General features: G+C 36.8%; 1 protein-coding gene across 1 annotated transcript in view; it reads right to left on the bottom strand.

Annotated features, from left to right (window-relative positions):
- Positions 1-19,878, bottom strand: part of LOC150077337 (HORMA domain-containing protein 1-like) — a 578,215-nt gene that overhangs the window by 442,332 nt on the left and 116,005 nt on the right. The window contains exon 4 of the mRNA XM_090385860.1: positions 19,364-19,464. Coding sequence (XP_090241986.1) covers positions 19,364-19,464 — 101 coding nt within the window. The remainder of the gene's footprint in view (positions 1-19,363; positions 19,465-19,878) is intronic.

Below are 19,878 nucleotides of genomic sequence, written 5' to 3'. Positions count from 1 at the left end.
GAAGCTCTCATAATTATGGCTAAGGGTTTGTTTACTTCCTTTGCCGCATCCTCTAATATATCTAGATAGATTCAGTCCACCCCAGGTGCCTTTCTTGTGTTTATCTTCAACAATTTCTCCTCCACTTTACTCTCGGTTATTACAAGATTATCTAGATTACTGCCAGAGTTAAATACACCTCTGGCATTCCTCTCCCTGAATAACTCCTCATGTGTGAATGTCGATGCAAAATATTCATTTAGTTTGTTAGCTACCTGAGCAGGATCATCAACAGTTGAACAATCGATATCAAGTGGACCAATCTGGTTCATCCCCTTCCTTCTAGAGGTTACCTAAGTAAAGAATTCTTTGCTGATTTTCTTTGCATCCTTTGAGAAAGATTTCTCGTGCTGACCAGGCTAGATGGGTGGGTTCAGGTGGTAGATGACTTTCATCAACCGGTGAAATACCACCACTTTGCTTATTGGAGGCTTGAAGTGGTGAAACCCATGTTTATTCTCTAGAGCAAAGTTTCCGGCATCCCCCCCCCCATACTTCTCCTTCAACCCATGCATGGTACTAAGTACTATAGGTTTTGATACCTTTCGTGTTTGGGGTTTTCATAAAAAAAAAAAAAAAAAATTAAAGAAAGATAATGAGATTAGTTAAGGAAACAAAGTGTAGTCTGACCAAGAAAGGCTGCAGTTCTGCAAACTGCCACATTTTCAAGTTAATCTGATTGAGGGGTTTAAGGCTTTGAATTTATTGAGCAAGCTCAGTGCTGATGGTATTATTCCTTTTGCTCAGATTCCACATTTAAGGGGACATAAATTCAAACCGAGGAAGAATGGTTATGAGAATGCCAGGTGATGTGCAAAGTTTTTTTTTTTTTTTTTTTTGGCTGATGCTTTATAAGCTTGCTTTCTTGCACAGAAAACCTCCCCTGAGGATGCTTTCATAATTATCACTAAAGGTTTAGTTACCTCTTTTGCTGCTTCTTTTAACATAACTGGATAGATTCCATAATTTTCAGATGCCTTATTAACTTTTAACCTCAGTAATATCTCTTTAATTTCCTCTCAGTTATCACAAAATAATTGAGCTTCCGGTTATAAGTTATTAAACTTCTGTTATGCCCTTCTGCAAACACTTCATGCATGAATGTAGGTACAAAATATTTCTTCAGTTTGTCAGTAACCATAACACTAGCCCACTCTGTTTGTCTGTATAGTAGCTCTTCATCATAATCATTTGGCTTATAATTTACTCTTACCCAGATTTAATATCCTATAATTTACTCCCACCCCATTACTCCATTTCTGTTTTTTTAGTGCTTATGTTACACCAAATTTACTGAATATTATACTGCCACATACATCAAATAAATGCACTGCCTGAGAGTTGGATGGTTGAAATGGGATTTTTTTTGGCTGATGCTGTATAATCTTGCTTTCTTGCATAATACGCCCCTATTAATGCTAATGTGCTTCTTAAATAAAAGTATAATTCTTTTGCCCCATTCTGTCTGTTCTCCTTTCTGTAAATGTACACTCTATATTCACATTTTGCTCCCCTTATATCTGAGTGTCCCATGTTTCTGATCTGGGTACATCTAATTACCTAACAAATACTTTAAATTTTTCAAGTTTATTTATTTATTATAAAAAATTAACTCCTAGAATTAGTACACAAGCAAGTATAAATTCACCTGTTTTTGGCCCTAATAACCATAACATATCCCATGTGATTACTTGTCCTGTGAGGGCCGCCAGCAGGCCTTGTAATCCTCCACACTTTGTTTTCCTGGTTGCTATGTGTCCCAATAGCAGCAGCACAGAAATCAATTTTGTCTCTGTCTTTGGCTGCTGGAAAGCTATTTTTATAGGGATGAGATACACCTCTTCTATTTAAGTGTATCCCATCCATATAAAAACAATCTCTCCTGTTAACAAGCACAGACGATGTTGTGAAAAATTCAACTCCATGTGCTCTGCATAGTCTCTCTGTGGCCAAATTGCTGTATAGTTGAAAAAATTCCAGAAACAATCTGTGTTGGTACCAAACACATAAGTATTATTTTCCTGTAAGAGTTTCAGCTTTGATTTATATCTGTTTTGCTGTCATTAAAACTGCTGTTACAAAATATATTATTTATTCTTATTGAACTTTTGTATACTGAAATTTTCAGGAAATCAGTGAGAATGAAAATTCTTGTAATGAGCAGAAGGAATAAATCAAGGAAAAAAAAAAAAAAAGGAAGAAGAAATTTGCTAATAAAGCATACTATACTGTTTTTTTATGTACATAATTTAAGTACCTTAATAAATTTAACAAATTAAAATAATGCCATACATTTTGGAGGATTACTCCTTCTATAGAAAAAAATTGATAAAACAATAATAATATAATAGTGGCATATGGCCATTACATTTTCATTCAAGTGACAAAGTGTGAGTTGAGGAGTCCTAGGAGCCTGGATCCCATATAGCTTCCACTTTACCCTGTCCTTTAGTTCTTATTCCTGCCATGGTGGTCCTCCATGTTGTAACAAAGCCAGTTGTTGTTATTTGGTTTTTAGGAGCATTAGCAACTAAGGCCATATTGCTCCGTGCATATGCGGTGGTCATTCCCTGACCTTTCCACATCCTCCGTATTTGGTGGTCACAGGCTCGAACCCTGGTCTAATCAAGAAGCGTGTGCTACGCACTGCTGCTCCTGCCCACCTGGCTATGGAGGCACCGACAAAGCCAATGTAGGAGAACCTGACAGGTGGCAACTTTTTTTAATTTCTAGAAAAAGTGCGCCTGGCACCGTGCACCTAACTCAGCCATGGAATGGAAAACGCCCATAAAGGTTCCTTGTGTCATTGATGGGATTTGAACCCCGGGCCTTTTCCATCCAATGTAGAGAGGATGGTGATGATACCACTGTGCTACCCGGGCAGATTAAACTTAATATAATAAAAAAAATGGAACGGGGCTTAAGCAGGAGTGCATTAATAGCAGAATATAATATTAGATCGTCAACATGTTTATGTTTTTTAAGTGTAGTTAATAAATTTGCATTCTTAATCTCTCTATTTCTTATTTAGCCTCATTATTTCTACATTAAAAATATTAAAAAAACAAAACTTTCAAGATAACGGAAAAATCGAAATAACGGCACCTTGAATCCCCGAAGGTACCATTATTCTGAAAGTCATGCTTCTGTTCTCCACTTCTATACAGAATTCCTCATGTGTACATTCACACATGAGGAATTCTGTATAGAAGTGGAGGACAGAAGCTTATTAAACTCTAACAGGGAGCTACATGATTTTTTAATAATGGAAAGCAAAGTGGAGGAGAAATTATTGAAGTTACACATAAGAAAGGCACCTGGAGTTGATGGGATCTATCCAGTTCCCATCAACTCCAGATGGGATCTATCCAGAACTCCACTAATAATGTTATTAGTGGAGTTCCCAGGGTTTAGTGTTGGGCCCATTATTGTTTTATATTTATTAATGATTTTGATGAAGGTATATCAGGCTTAATGTCCAAGTTTTCAGATGATACAAAGGTTGGCAGGGTTGTTAATGACAGCATGCTACTGCTGTTTGTTTGTTATTTGGTTTTTAGGACCATTAGCAAGTAAGGCCATATTGCTCCGGGATATGCGGTGGTCATTCCCTGACCTTTCCGCATCCTCCGTATTTGGTGGTCACGGGCTCGAACCCCGGCCTAATCAAGAAGCGTGTGCTACGCACTGCTGCTCCTTCCCACCTGGCTATGGAGGCGCCTCATGCTACTGCAACAGGATCTAGAAGAGTTGGGCAGATAGGCTGAGAAGTAGCAACTGAAGTTTAACATTGACAAATGTAAAGTACTGCATATGGGTAGCAGTAACCCCAAAGAAACGTGCCAACTGTGTGGTTCCACACTCATAGTAGTGGAGAATGAAAAAGACTGGGGGGGGGGGAATTGTAGTCAGGTATAAAGTTTTCTGAGCAGTGCAGACAGGCTACCAGAGCGGGTAATGGGGTTTTATCAATGATATATAGGAATTTTACCAGCAAGGGTAAGTAGGTAATAATCTCCTTGTATAAGGCAATGATCAGGCCATGCCTTCAGTACTGCATACAGGTCTGGGGCCTCATTTTAGAATGTAGAGTTGCTTGACTGAGTACAAAGTAGGGTTACAAGATTGGTGAGGGGAATAAAGGGGTGCTCTTAACAAGAAAACAAGTTCTGCAAACTGCAGCATCTGGAGACTAGGCACTGCGAGGTAATCTGATTGTGGTGTATAAGGCCCTGAATGCTGATGGGATTCTTTCTATTTTCAGATATGAACCTGAGGGGTCATAAATTCCAATTGAGGAAAGGCAGTTGTAGAATAGATGTTTGGAAATTTGCCTTTAGCCAGCAGATAGTTGACTGCTGCAACAAACTTCCATCTGTCGTTGTGGAAGTTGATAACTTAAATAAATTCAAGGAAACCCAGACAAATGTTTGGAGCAAATGGATGCATGAAATGGGAAGTGCTTGGTTTTTTTTTTTTTTTTTTTTTTTCTAATGCCGTATTAGCTTGCTTCATACATCATATGCCTCTGATGCTAATGCTAATTCTAAAAGTGCTTGGATTTTTTCAATGCTACTTGTAATATACCAATATTTCATCTTTTAATGGACTGCAATACCTACTATATGTAAGTTATAAAATTGTTTTTTTTTACATCTTTTATTTTAAAAAAAACAGAAAAATATAATATTGCTGAAAGTTAAAAAAATAAGTTATAGCAGCATAAAATATAAAGAAGACTATAGTTGCTTCCATTTTTTAGTTTAAAAAATGTGATTAAACACATGAAATTTCAAACATGTGCAGATCAACATCAATATTGTCCCAATCTTTAAGGACATTGGAAAAATTACTTAACTTATAAGTAATTTATAAGGCTTAATTAATGGTTTAACTAATTGAAATGTGTCATATATACATGTCTTTTATGTGGTTGGTTATGTGGCTCAATAACAAATTTGATCAAATTTGTTATTGAGCCCGTATGGGTAAAGTGTTTTAACCATTGTGTATTTATCTTTATGTATTTTTTTTTTTTTTTTTTAAATACTTCTGAAATCTCTCTCTCTCTTTCCTTCACTCCCAACTTTTTTAACTTATAGTATTTTTATCTATTTATTTATTTATTTGTTCACCTACTTATTATATTATTATGGTCATGAGGTCCTTTCTGGCTATTAGTAACCTTGGTCCACAAACAATTTCCTTTTCACTTTCCTTCTTTCCCATTAATCTTTACTTTGTAAAATAATTTGTAAAATAATAAGAGGAGTTTAACTCAATGAGCATTACAGCTCTGGTTTATACTATCTAATTAATCTTTACTATATATATATATATATATATATATATTTTTTTTTTTTTTTTTTATTGCTTAAATGAATTAAATTTGATTGTTTTATTGATTGTTCTAATATTTTATCCCTTGCTACGTTAATGCCATTGCCGTTGGCAATTCGACAATTATACGTGCTTGATATATTTTAGTTTGATTGCTTAGATGAATTAAACTTTAGTGTCTATTTTCCATTGGGTATTAGGGTGTATCCTGAACAGGAGATTTTGTTAGCATTTCAAGTCTAACAAGCATTTCAAGTCTTTCAAGTCGTACCAACCAAAACAGCAAATTACAAGCATATTACCTAGACAGCCAGATTACTATCAAAAATAACAAAATCGAAACTAAACATTATGACAAAAGAGACCACTTCAAATTCCCAGCTATAAAACTCATCCATTGGGATAGCAACATTGCAAAACACATATACGGAAACACAATTAGGAACCAAACGACCAGAATAATAAAAATATGCAGTAATGCAGAAAACACAACAAAAGCAATTAACAAACTGATAAAAACACTCACAAAAAACAATATACCCTACAATTACAGCAAACACCACATAAAAGCGGCCACACTTATTAATAACAAAAATCTAATATCTAAATCACAAAGCAATACCAAAACCTAAATTAAGGTCCGGATCTCTTACGCTCAGAGGAGGCTCGTCCTCTGACCGCACTATAATCCGGTTTCCTATATTAACCCACCCTTCAAAATCAGAATAAAAAATAAAAATAAAAAATTAATCTATGGGTAACCATTCGCAAGGTAAAATTCACTTTACAGGAGGCTGTAAATATGTAAATAGCTATCCCCGAGGACAAAACGGGCTGTTATGCCTTAGAAAAGCTATACCGGCCCAGTCCAAAGGGATAGCAAACCAACTTATGTAAATAACAATGAATAACGCTTGTAAATATAATACAAACATATCACATTTTATTCAAATTAATGTTCACCACGGAGTTTAAAAACGGAAACAACCCCCCACCCAGGCCGCACCCCGGCTGACGTAGGAACCAACCCACTTATCGGAAGACTTGCTAAAATATCACCTTACAACAATATCAAGCAACAATAGACGCGACTGCGCAATAAAAACCAAACCAAGAATGAAACAAACAGTGAACAAGAGCTAACCCCTCTTTTACTGAAGGACCACCACCGGACAGATAAGTATAGCTCCACTCTCTTATTCCGATAATTACCCGTTGGGCTTTGTTTCTCCTATACCAGTTTGCTGAATTCCTAAATTAAGTATTAAAAATATTCAAAAATTTAAAGACAAATTAGCATAAAATATCATTATTTAATAAATTAAATAATCTAAAGGAGATAAAAAATCTCACTAAAAAGGCAAAACTGATAAGGAGTTAACAGAAACGGGTAATTATGAGACATTCCTTTAAAACTGGCTATCGATCCGCTCAAAGCCCCTGAAGAAGTAGCAGATAGATGACCAGATAAGGGAATGTTATTTAGTATTGTTTAGTATTGATTAATAACATTAATTAAAATTAAATAATTAGTATTAGAACTAACTTTTTATTATTGTTTATTATATAATTTGAATGCCACCACAGACCCCTAGGAATATGTTAGACTTGAAATGCTAACAAAATCTCCTGTTCAGGATACACCCTAATACCCAATGGAAAATAGACACTAAAGTTTAATTCATCTAAGCAATCAAACTATAATATATATATATATATATATATATATACTTAACTTATTTATACATTATTAGTTTTAAAAATTATGGCATTACTTGGGAGCATCAGGTTTGTAGTGACCCCAACTAACCCACTAGTTATATATAAATCTAGCCCTGATATGGATAGTCTTATACAGTAATACCCCGACTTACGCTACCCCGACTTACGCGAACTCGGAGTTACGCGGTTCTTGATTTTTTTCGTTTGGCAATGCTGCCGCCCACTATCTTCAAGGTCGTTTTTCATATGTTATCGATATACGGTGCGACGGCGGAGAATGAGAGCGAAAGATGAACAAAATTCAACTTTGTTGCTTTTATGTTTTTTATATCAGTGAAGGGGAAACACATTTCACCATAATAACGTAAAAACCAACACAATTCCAGCTATCGGTATAATCGCAAATGCAATTAGATCGAGTTTACTACCAGTTTATAACAGATTTCACTAGCAGAAACGCAACTGGATTTTTATTGTTTTATGGTAGTAACCCCTAGAAATGTGAGGTGTTAATAGTGTATCTCTGCCTTTATGGTGTTGTTTATTCAGTTGCTACATGCGCGCAGCTTTGTTTATGCGTATCAAGCGTGCCTCCTCGTTTTGTAATTGTGCTTTATTCCCTAAAAATGAGTAAAATACTTAATTAAAAGGTGTGAAAAGGAAGCGTCCTGGTGAAGACACTGCAGATTCAGAGAGAAAAAGAAAAGCAATTATCGATAAAAAGAGGCGGACTGGGTCAAAAATTCTTACCCGGGAAAATTTATAGTGGCCTCATACTATGGTTTATGGCCAAAATCACACTGGCCCACCGGGGTTTCCCTTGCCAGTCCACCTCTGTCGATAGAGAAAAAATATGAAATTGTGAAACGCTTTGAGCGAAATGAAAGACCATGTGATATTGCACGTGCTACAGGCCTAAATGAAGCAACGGCGAAAAGCACATGACAATTGCAAACTTGACAGGTTGAAAATTGAAAAGGGCTCAATTGTAAAGGGCTTAAAAATTTTAGAAAACAGACTCCAACGAAGAACGCGTTATAGCTACAAAGCAAGGAATAAAAAAAATTATTAGCTTGCTACGAAGAAATTCTGCGTGAAAAAAAGAACGCGCTGTGTCGTCAGACGAATTTGTTAGATTTTATGAAGCCATCGACATCGAAATAACTTTTTTACGTAAGTCATTTGTTTTTTTTAATACATATTTTGTATTAATATGTATAAAGAACTGCAATTTTATTAATATTTTTCTTCTAAACTAGTGTTTTTGTTAGTCCTTGGTCCCAATTAAGCAAAATTTATATGTATTTATATGCAAAGTTGTACCCCGACTTACGCGAATTCGACTTACGCGATTTTCGTCGGACCCACCTATCGCGTAACTTCGGGGTATTACTGTATATATATATATATATTTTTTTTTAATTATAATACCACCTGGATAAATTGGAGAATTTAGAATATAAGTATTAGTGGTGAAAACTATATTCATTAATTTAAAGGGCCAAGTATTTAGGTAACCTAAGTTGGACTTTTTTGTTGTACCCTATAAATAAACACATGGATGCATTAAATGGAATGTTAACTCAATATATCCCATCAATAATTAGCTGCGGTTATCTGTTTCTGTTTGCCATTTGCCATTTTTTTTTTTTTTTTTCTATGTTCAAATATACTGAGAATTTACCGTGAATATATTATCAAATTAGTTTAATTGCTTTAATATACATTAAATTTAGCAGAAAATTGGAAGAATAATTGCTAGCGCAACAGATAGCAGTGAAAATTAATAAAAATAATGGAAGTGAATCATGAATAATATACATGAGTACCAACTATTTATTTATGTAGTGAAAAGGAAGGCTTATGCCTAAAATTAAGGCGAATAGGAAGAGGATTAAGCATAGTAATAGACCTCAATCCCTTTTCATTACATAAATAAATAGTTGGTACTCACATATATTATTCACAATTCACTTCCATTATATTTATTATTAATTTTCACTGCTATCTGTTGGGCTAGCGGTTATTCTGCCAGTTTTCTGTTAAATTTAATGCATATTAAATTTAACAGTATTATAATTATAATATAATTATAATACCACTGCGGTGGTATTATAATTCGATAATATATTCACAGTAAATTCTCAGTATATTTGAATATAGAAAAACTGGCAAATGGCAAACAGAAACAGATAGCCGCAGCTAATTATTAATGGGATATATTGAGTGGAGCTAGCCTATGTAACGTTCCATTCAATGCATCCATATATCTATAATTAGCTATATCATCATTTTAATTTTACTATTTTATTTTATTATATTCTATGTGTTTATTTATAGGGTACAACAAAGAAGTCCAACTTAGGTTACCTAAATACTTGGCCTTTTGAACTAATGAGTATAGTTTTCACCACTAATACTTATATTCTAAATTCTCCAGTTGGTATTATAATTAAAAAATGTTATATACTGACAGATGTAATGTTCAATCATAAATTGATGGCATTAATCTGTTCTGTCACTCTTTCTCCTTTTTTATTTCATATACATATATATATATATATATATATATAACATAGATACATAAAAACAACAAAATTAATGTAAATTTAAAGAAGATTAGAGACTTTTAGAGAAAGTTGGAGGAATTGGAGAATTAGAAAATACTGGAGAAAATTCACAAAAGTTAGTGAAAATTAACATTCTCCCTCATGGCCATATATCCGCTACTTCCTCAGAGGCTTTGAGCAGACATACAGCCATACTAGAGGAATGTATTATACATACCCGTTTCTGTAATCTCTATACCAGTTTTACTAGGTTAACTTTAGGTAATTACTTGGTGAATAATTTGGAATAATGAGAGCAAATTTTTTTGAATATATGTACTTAATTTTAAATAAACAGGGTGGTTTACATATATGACAGCAAACTGTGATAGGAGATTCAAAGCCCTACGGGTATGTATCAGATTAAAATATCACTGTACCTCACCTCCATATCCTGAAGGTGGTCAGTCCGAAAATGTTCAAATTTTCAAGCCTTCTTTAGGTTTTATGTGTGTAGTACTATTTATTGAACAGATGTACCAGGTTTTATCCGTGGCATGATAGTTTACCTTGCTGTAGACAAAATCTACTGCTCTGCATTCCTGAGAGTGAGCTGGTTGTTAAATTATAATTTAAAGCTTGGGAAAATTGTATATTTTTGCTTGTATTATTGTAGGAAGCAGATACATTATCAATTTTTATATTTAATGCATTAAATTAAGCTAAAGAAGAAGAGAGCAGCCAAAACATTATGACCACCTACCTAATATGACGTTGGTCCTCCACATACAGCTAAAACAATTCGTACCCAGCGAGGCATGGACACTACAAGATGTCTAAATGTGTCTTGTGGTATCTGGTACCAACACATAATCAGCAGATCCTTTAACTCCTGTAAGGTCCGTGGTTGAGACACTGCAGATCGGAGTTGCTGTTCCAACACAAACCACAGATGCTTGATGGGATTGATGCCTGGGGAATTTGGAGGCCAGGGCAATACCTGGAAGTCTTCCTCTTGCTCCGTGAACCAGTCTCGAACAATCTGGGCGGTGTGGAATGGCACATTATCCTGCTGAAAGATGGCACCGCCAGAGGGGAAGACCGTTGCCATGAAAGAGTTTACTTGGTCAGCAATATTTAGGTAGGTGGTAGACGTCAGAGTGACTGGCACATGTATGACTCGACCCAGGATATCCCAGCAGAACATCGCCCAAAGCATGACACTGCTGCCACCAGCTTGTTTTCGTCCCACAGGCATCCAGGTGCCATCACTTCCCCAGGTAAACGATGCACACATACCTGGCCGTCCACATAGTGCAACAGGAAATGTGATTCATCGACTAGATGACTTTCTTCCAATCACTCAAGGTCTAGTTTTGATGCTCGCATGCCACTGTAGGCGCTGTCGCCGGTGAACCGTGGTTAGCATGGGCACGCAGAGCGGCCTGCGACTACACAGCCCCATTTTCAGCAGGGTTCAATGTACTATGTGTTGTGACACATTACCGTCACCAGCATTCCAATTACCAGCGAGTTGCACCACAGTCACCCTTCTGTTGCCACATACCATCTGGGAGAGCCTTCGCTCACCTCGAGCATCAATGAGCTGTGGTCATCCAACACCTCACTAGTAGTTCGTGGTTCCCCCTCCTCGGACCACTTTTGGTGGGTACTTACCATGGCTGACTGTGAGCACTCCACCAGCCGGGCCGTTTCGGATATGCTTGACCCAGTCGTCTGGCCATTAAAATTTGGCCTTTGTCAAACTCGCTTAAGTCCGCTGTCTTTCCCATCTGAAGAACAAGAGTAACATTGATTAATGGAGCTCAGTATCAGGTGTTTTTTTATATCATGTCCCAACCCACACACACGTGCAGTAAGCTCACCTGCAGTTGCTTTGATTTGCATAACAATTCACTGGTCATAATGTTTTGGCTCATCAGTATATATATATATATGTGATACTATTATTCACTTCAATTTTCGAATTTTTTCGAAATTTGGGATGCCATGAAATTTGAATATTATGCATATTGCATACTCTCTATCATGAGTGAATATCATCTGATAATAATGCAATTTTTATTATTATTCAAAACTAATAACTTATATCTTTTCTTTACAATGAATTGTTCAAAAATACCTCACATTAGTCCGTTAAAACTGCTGATATATCACATGGATAGCTTACATTGATAGATCTCTCAGGCTTCTTGATTCCGTTCAGAAGAGGGCAGTTAGGTCAATTAATGACTCCTCTCTAACTGTGTCTCTCCACTCGCTGTCTCATAGATGTACTGTTTCTGCTGCATGCCTCTTCTACAGACACTTCCATGGGCACTGTTCTTCTGAATTGGCTTCTATAATTCCCGCTCTCTCTCTTTCAAAACAGTCCGAACACATGCCGCCAGCAGCCAACATCCATTTACTGTCCAACTTCAAACTCACAGAACCAACTTTTCATCTTCCTTGTTTATTCATTCAACTGCCGTTTTCTGGAACAACCTTCCTTCGTACGTATTTCCTGAAAATTACAGTTTACAGAAGTTCAAGTCTAATGTCAATAAATATCTTCTTTCGTCTTCTCAACCTCCAACCCAAGCACAGTACAGTCAGTCCTCGTATAGCACGATAGTTGTGTTCCTAGAAACTCTCGTGCAATGCAAAATCGTGCAATATAAACAACAGGCCTTATGGGAAAAATAGGGTTATGTGCCAACCACCCAAAATTGAACATAATAAATAAAACACTTACGTATTTTATAACAATTAAAATACGTAATAAAAAACATTATAATTTTTATAATATTTTTATTATTATATTATATTTTATTATAATATAATAAATAATAAAAAATACGTAAGTATTTTATACGAATAAAATACTTATGTATTTTATTACGACTATTACGTAATAAAATATTGCTAATGCTTTTGCTTCTATCGTAAGCAAACTTGTTTTTTGTTTGATTTTCTATCCAAACAGATGACAGCTGTTCCATCTCTTCCAATTCTTTGTGTCTTAATCTGATGGATTTTAATTACACTTTGAGTTGCTCCTGCTATGAAAGTTGTTTTTATTTTCTCTGCATTCTTTGTAATTCTCGGCGTTGCCTCATTTAGGTCTGTATCACGTGCAATATCACATGGTCTTTCATTTCACTCAAAGCGTTTCACAATTTCATATTTTTTCTCTATCGACAGAAGCGGACTGGCCATAAGCCTTACCGTGGAACCCCGGTGGGACGGCATGATTTTAGTCATAAACCATAGTATGAGGCCACTATATATTTTCCCGGGTAAGAAATTTTGACCCAGTCCGCCTCTGTTTATCGATATTGCTTTTCTTTTTCTCTCTGAATCTGCAGTGTCTTCACCATGACACTTCCTTTTCACACCTTTGAAGTATTTTACTCATTTCTAGGGAATAAAGCACAATTACAAAACGAGGAGGCACGCTTGATACACATAAACAAAGCTGAGCGCATGTAGCAACTGAATAAACAACACCGTAAATGCAGAGATACACTATTAACACCTCACATTTTACTAAAGCACATTTCTAGGGGTTACTACCATAAAACAATAAAAACAATTTCCAGTTGCGTTTCTGCTAGTGTAATCTGTTATAAATTGCATTTGCGATTTATAACAGGTTCCAAATTTGCCGATTATACCGATAGCTGGAATTGTGTTGGTTTTTACGTTATTATGTGTTTCCCCTTCAATATAAAAAAACATAAATACATTTTCAGAATCTTCTCTTCATTCCTATCATGTTGCGTTCAGTTGGGGTGATTCCGCGTTCGACTGCCATTTCTTGTAAACACAAAGGCGAATCGTGCATAAGCGAATTCAGTTCGTGTTATATAAGATATCGTTCCCCTATTTATAAATCGTTATTATTGAATTCGTGTAGTGTAAACACATGTTATACGGGGACTGACTGTACTAAGTTCTATAGGTTCCAAATACCTCTCGTGTTTGGGGTTTACATAAAAAAAAAAAAAAAAAAGATATTAGGGTTCTATAATAACTTGAACTAGACAAGCACATAATTCCAAGCTTCACAGCATCACTACCCATCACATTTCCATGTTAGCATCACTATGAATTAAAAGTTCTAAATGTGTTTCTTCTAAACATGCTGGTATTCAATCAGATAGATTCCCTCATAAAATAACTCTTGGAAAAAATATATAAAACCTACACTCAGTAAAATTTGTTTATATTTAGGAAGGTATAGAAAATCACAGATTTTTATCTTAAACAAACAGTTAATACAGGCTCATTATTTTCAAGAGTAATCTCACTAGTCCCATACCACCCAAGCATGAGCGAGCTTGCCTGTTGTTTTTTACTAATATTGCTCCATGGTCAGATGTCTTTGTGCATTTTTGCTAGCAATAAAAAGCAATTAACTTGCATATTTACTAGAAATGTTTGGACAGTCTTCTTCTCTGGAATAGGATGACCATCCCTAGTGAGGAAAACTTCTGCAAAGTCCTGCCATTTCTGCTGATGGGCCACTGAAAACCTTAGGTTCTCTGCTGTTGAACCCATAGCCCTCCGTAATGGAGTGGCACTTTACTGCATATTCCTTCTGATATGATGGATGTTCACTATTCTCTTCTTTAGTTCATGTAGTGTCTGGCCTACACAGCATTTGCTAAGTAGGCTAGGCACTGCATAAACTATACACAATCAAAACAGTAAACCATATCTCTTGGGAAGGGAACGGAGGGCCTGAAGAATAGAGTTGTTTTGAGTTTCGACACCAAGCGAAACACACATCAACATCATTCCATTTTCCTGTTAACAAGTTACCAATACAAGGGTGGAATGGGAATATGAACTGAGAATGGTATAGGGGGTTTGTTTGGGATGGGATGGGATGTGTAGAAATTAGCAATGATGTTTTCTGTTACTCTATTGATCAGCCTCTCTATGTATAAGTTATTCTTAAGGTTAGATCTTAAGAGTATTAAGTTCTTGACCAAGAGTGTCAGAGGAGCACATTCTAAACACCCTAAATCGAAGAAGCCTTTGATAATGCCTGTTTTTACTGCTGGTGGATTTGCCTGAAAGTTTAAGAATAAAATGTTGGTTTTCTACAAGTGTAAAGTGTGTTGGTTGTCCGACGGCACCAGGGGTTTCCCCATCTCCGTGTTGTATTCTTTGTGAGTGACACAGAACTCTATGGAGTACAGAGATTTAAAAGTGTGTGGGGAGTGGTCTGTTGTGTAGCATTATGTTCTGTTGTTTCTCTGACCATTTAGCCATTGGGCCACTATTGGGACACACCATTGCCCACACTGCCACGAGGAGGCAGGTCAGGCACCCAGTAGATTATTTAAGTACTCTGGCAGGCTCCACCACTTAATTTCCAAGGATTTCAATGGAAAGCCTAAAAAAAGGGGTACACGCTATAATTTGGCCAAAAGAGATTTACAAGAAAACGGTAGAATTTAGACATTGATTAGAATTTGGTGACATTGTTAAGGGGTGTTTGTTAGTTAGTTAGTTATTTGGTTTTTAGGAGCATTAGCAACTAAGGCCATATTGCTCCGGGAATATGCGGTGGTCATTCCCTGATCTTTCTGCATCATCCGTATTTGGTGGTGATGGGCTCGAACCCCAGTCTAATCAAGAAGCGTGTGCTACGCACTGCTGCTCCTTCCCACCTGGCTACGGAGGCGCCGTTAAGGGGGTGTACTTGGTTGGTTTAGTGAGAGAAGGGGGAAGGAGACTGAAGACTGGGGAGGAAACAGATAGAAGAATGGGGATGATAGAGTAGGCATCCTCAAAGAGGTCAGTGGAGACGAGCCCCACCAGGCAAAGTATGGGGGTAGGCAGGGAGGAGAGGAGACAGAGACCTGTCTCCTCCCTCTCCTGCCCAGGGATGGGGTTTTAAAGAGAACCAGGTTGGAGTACCCAGTTCAGATCGCCAATGGCATGTTGGCAGCAAAGCCACAGAATGTCTTCGTCGGCATGATGTCCAAGCAGTGTTAAATCTGGTAGGAAGGGCAAGCTGCCCATCCTGCTCTGGGGGTGGGATATGTTAGTTGGTAGCGGTTAACCCACCAGGCGAAGGGATAGGAGAGACAGATTTACTTCATTCATAATCCGCATTCTCACTTTACTTGCATTCTATTTTTATACTTTTTTTCTTTTTTTTTTTTTCTTTTCTTTCAAGTTTCATATATATATATATATATTTTTTTTTTTTTCACTCATTCATCTTTTTCTCACACACCAGGGGGGGAGGATGCAATGATGTGTAATGTAAATTTAAATACTACTTAAAACTAGGGTTAAGTGTGTACTTAACTGTAGCATTTATAGTTTGTGTTCTTTTTCTCACACACTTACACTTTCATTCATTCTTCTAGCTTTCATTTCATTTATTCGTCTGTTGCTTTCTGCACTGCCCTCTCTGGGCACCTCAACTCACTATTATTCTTCAGTTGTGGTGCAGGCCTAGCCTCAAGTTTTTTGCAGGCCAGGGAAGAATGCAGTGATAGTTTTTGTGTCGTTAGTAAATGTTTGTTTGTATACAAAAAATAATCTAAGTTATTTTTAACTTTGTATTCTTTCGGCCAATTACATTTGCTCTTCCACTCATTTCCATTCACTCTATTCCTAGTTCACTCGGTGTCCAGCCTATTCATTCTATCTTTCATTCTCATTCATTCATTCTTCTTTCATTCTACATTGCATCCCTTTGCTACTAGCTTACTGATATTTTTCAGCTAATCTGCTTCCCTGGCTGCCTGTACATCTCCCTCCCCTACGTGGTTACTTATTTGGCATGGGGCCCCAGGTTCCTACACATGGCAGGGTAGTCCTGGGAGGTTTGTCATGTCAGGTTTCCGTCAGGGTGTAGAATACTGCTATCCTGACAGTTTTTAAGCTATCATCTGGGCGTGATGAGAAACTTGGGCAATTTTAACTATTGATTATTGATTAATTTCTGGGGGGCTGAATTGCCATTCTTTGGATAGTTCTGCGCATTTCGAATACTTTCTGTGTGAAAGATGTAAAGGCTTTATAATTTGACTCTTCTATGATGAACAGATGTTCTTCTCCCCTGGGAAGAGGGCCAATCTGTGCTATTAGCTCTGTTCTGGGGATGTCATATATTATACATTCATATAGAATATGTGCCCAGTCTTCACTCTCGCCACAGGTGCAGTTTGGGTCATCAGTCAGGCCTAAGGAGGTTAGTTTCACCTTTAGGGAGCTGTGACCTGTCAATATAAATGTTGCAAAAAGTCCAGGGGCATACCACTTAGGTGGCTTTGGACTAACAATTGCCACCCATGGTAGAAACTGTTTGGTAACCAGACCTCTGGTTTCTGCTCCCACTTTATTTGCCATAGCTCATGGAGCTTTGTGGTTTTCTATAAACTGAACTGTTAAATTCATTGTTATAATGATGTGCAAAGGGGAGTTTTCTTACTGATGATCTAGTTCTGCCTTAAATTTATTCAAACTGCCCCACCTCCACAATACCAGATGGAAGTTTCTCACAACAATCAACCACCCACTGGCCGATGGCAAAACATTCTCACATCTATTATACAAATCATCCTTCCACAATTTGAATTTGTGCCTCTCGTGTGTAGTTAGAGTCTGATATACCTTCATCAATAGCATTGATGAAGGTATTGACTTGACCCATTAATCGTAGAGACGAGCATCTATTAATCTCTGATGAAATGCATTACATGGCCCTCTCCATCTTTGCTCAAAAAGTATTTGAGTCAAGAAGTAATCATGTTATGATATCCCAGATTGTGACAACTCACCCTACTTTGACAAGCACAACTATCCAATTATGACATACACACACAACCTTAGACAAACCTCAATGAGCCTGGTCTGTCAGAATGTGTTTCCCACACAGGTAGGATGCCTATGATTATGGTTGACATTTATATTTGGTAAATGTAATGTATGTTTATGAATAATTAGTATAAATGGATGACATGAATAAATGTTGATTGCATGTGTGTAGGGCTCTGTGAATGAGTGCATATTTTTGGGCAAAGGCATGTGTGTGTGTGTTCCTGCCTTGGCTAGTTCCATTGAGCTTGGCCATGGGCACTGGTTTGTGTGGGCAGTTGTATAAATGACAGTGAGCGTGTATGACAGTCTATGCTTTATTGGAGATCTCAGTCACTATCGAAAATGTGAACGTGACTGAGAACTGTTCAACTGATATACCTGATGGATACGGGCTATCTCTTCCAATGTGTTCTCCATTCCAGAGAGTGGTGAATGTCCAAATTTGTGAAAATGAATGCAAGTATTTATAAGAGTTACTGTTTCTGCCTTGGCTGTTTCTTCCATTGAACATGAGCAGTTTGTATGGGTGGTTGCATGTTTGGCTTGATCGAGAGCTGCAAAAGTAATAATACTTAATGGATAAAGATTACTGCCCCCCCCCCCCCACGCAATGTGTTTCACCATTCCAGAGTGTGAATGAATATCCAAATGTATGTGTATGTGTGTGTGTGTGCGTGAGGGAATGCATGTATGTATGCATATATTAATGTGTTTGCCATCGTATTCAGGGTACTATTCTGAGTGTATAAGTGTGTGAGAATAGCAAGTCCATGAGAATGTCCAATAACTGTAGATCATTTAAATTGTTGTACCCTGAATGTTTAAAAAAAATAAATATATATATATATATTTTTCTCTCTCTCTCTCTCTCTCTCTCTCTCTCTCTCTCTTCCATTCTTGTAGGTTAAGCTGTTTAAATGTGTGTGCATGCCAGGTCACCTATGTAAACTTGCGGTGACTGAGTGAATGCTTGTAATTAGCATTATGTATATAATAAAAAAAAAAAAAAAATGACTGTCTTGGTAGTTGTCCATATTTAGGTGGCACTTATATCCTCTCTAGTTGAATGGTGATGGCAAATGTGTGTGAGATAATGTGGTGTAATATGTCTTGATAATTAGTCTGCATCTAAATATATGATATAAAAAAAAGTGTACTTGTCTATATGTAAGAATGACAAGTGTGCAGGTGAACTGAGTACATGTGGAGTATGTTTTGTTCTGACAGGCCCCCAATTAAGCTGCAAGGGAGGACAATCAATCAGAAAACTCCCCTGCCTTGCTGATGCCATGCCCCCTTTCCCCAAGGGACCTGCAGACACTGGCTTTATACGGTCTGGCCAGTGTGGGATTCAAAATAAAGAAGTACCGTACATTTACAGTGCGATATCCTCCACATGTGGGGCACCCTGGCTCTATGACTTTACTCACCTTCAATACCTGTTTCCTCCCCACTACCCATCCCAACAAAACTCCCTCTCTCTCTCTCTGCTCTTGGAGGATGGGCTCCTTCCACAGGAGTGACCTCTGTCCCCTTTAACTTCTGTTTCCCAGGTGGAAGTTTTCCTCTAATCCACCTTTTCATCTGTTCTATTAAATACCTTACAATTTGTTTGATAGAAAAGACAAGAGAGGCTACCAAAAAATATATCAGTTTGATTAAAAATGTACTCTATAAAACTGTATAAAAAAATTAATTAAGATTGATATACAGAGGTTTGCCAGAAATATCTCTTTTTTTTTTTTTTTATTAAAACTCTCAACATAGTAAGCTTGGTGTAATGAGATTCTGCTGTATTATTATAAATCAATGTCATATAATTATTCACCAAAAACAAGAGGGGAAAAAAAAGGATACAATACATATTTTTTATCGAGAGCATCAAAGCATCCTCTAACCCAACTAATGACTTGACAAGCTCCTGGACATCCACTGTTTTCACTCAAAATTTTCAAATGTAAATCTAAAGAAAAAATTCAATAAATTAAATTATTAGCTACCCACTGCATATTTATTAAGGTAGTATAACAGAATATCATCTACAGAAAATATTTACAAGAAAATGGGTTACACGAAAATAAATGACAATTTTTATCAAGAAAAAGGCTATAAATCCAGAAATAGTTCTAAACAAATTCTTCAATAACTCTAAAACTATTGTAGCAGACTCTGTGTTTAGTTTCCCTTTTCAAAAAAGAACTTCGGTGCACTTTTAAGTCTCATAAGATTCATATTTAAAAAAAAAAAGACTGTTGATCTCTTTTAGAAACATTTTTTATCCAACACAGTGAAATTTTTCCATATCACATCCTATAGATAATGAATCAGTCAGCCCTTTAAGCACAGTGATGGGGAAGGGTGGAATGACAACAAAACA

Source organism: Mastigoproctus giganteus, chromosome 12 (genome assembly GCF_048544385.1).
Source record: "Mastigoproctus giganteus isolate SK-2022 chromosome 12, ASM4854438v1, whole genome shotgun sequence".
Lineage (NCBI taxonomy): Eukaryota > Metazoa > Arthropoda > Arachnida > Uropygi > Thelyphonidae > Mastigoproctus > Mastigoproctus giganteus.
Note: the sequence above shows the minus strand (reverse complement) of the source record. Positions and strands in the feature narration are given on the sequence as shown.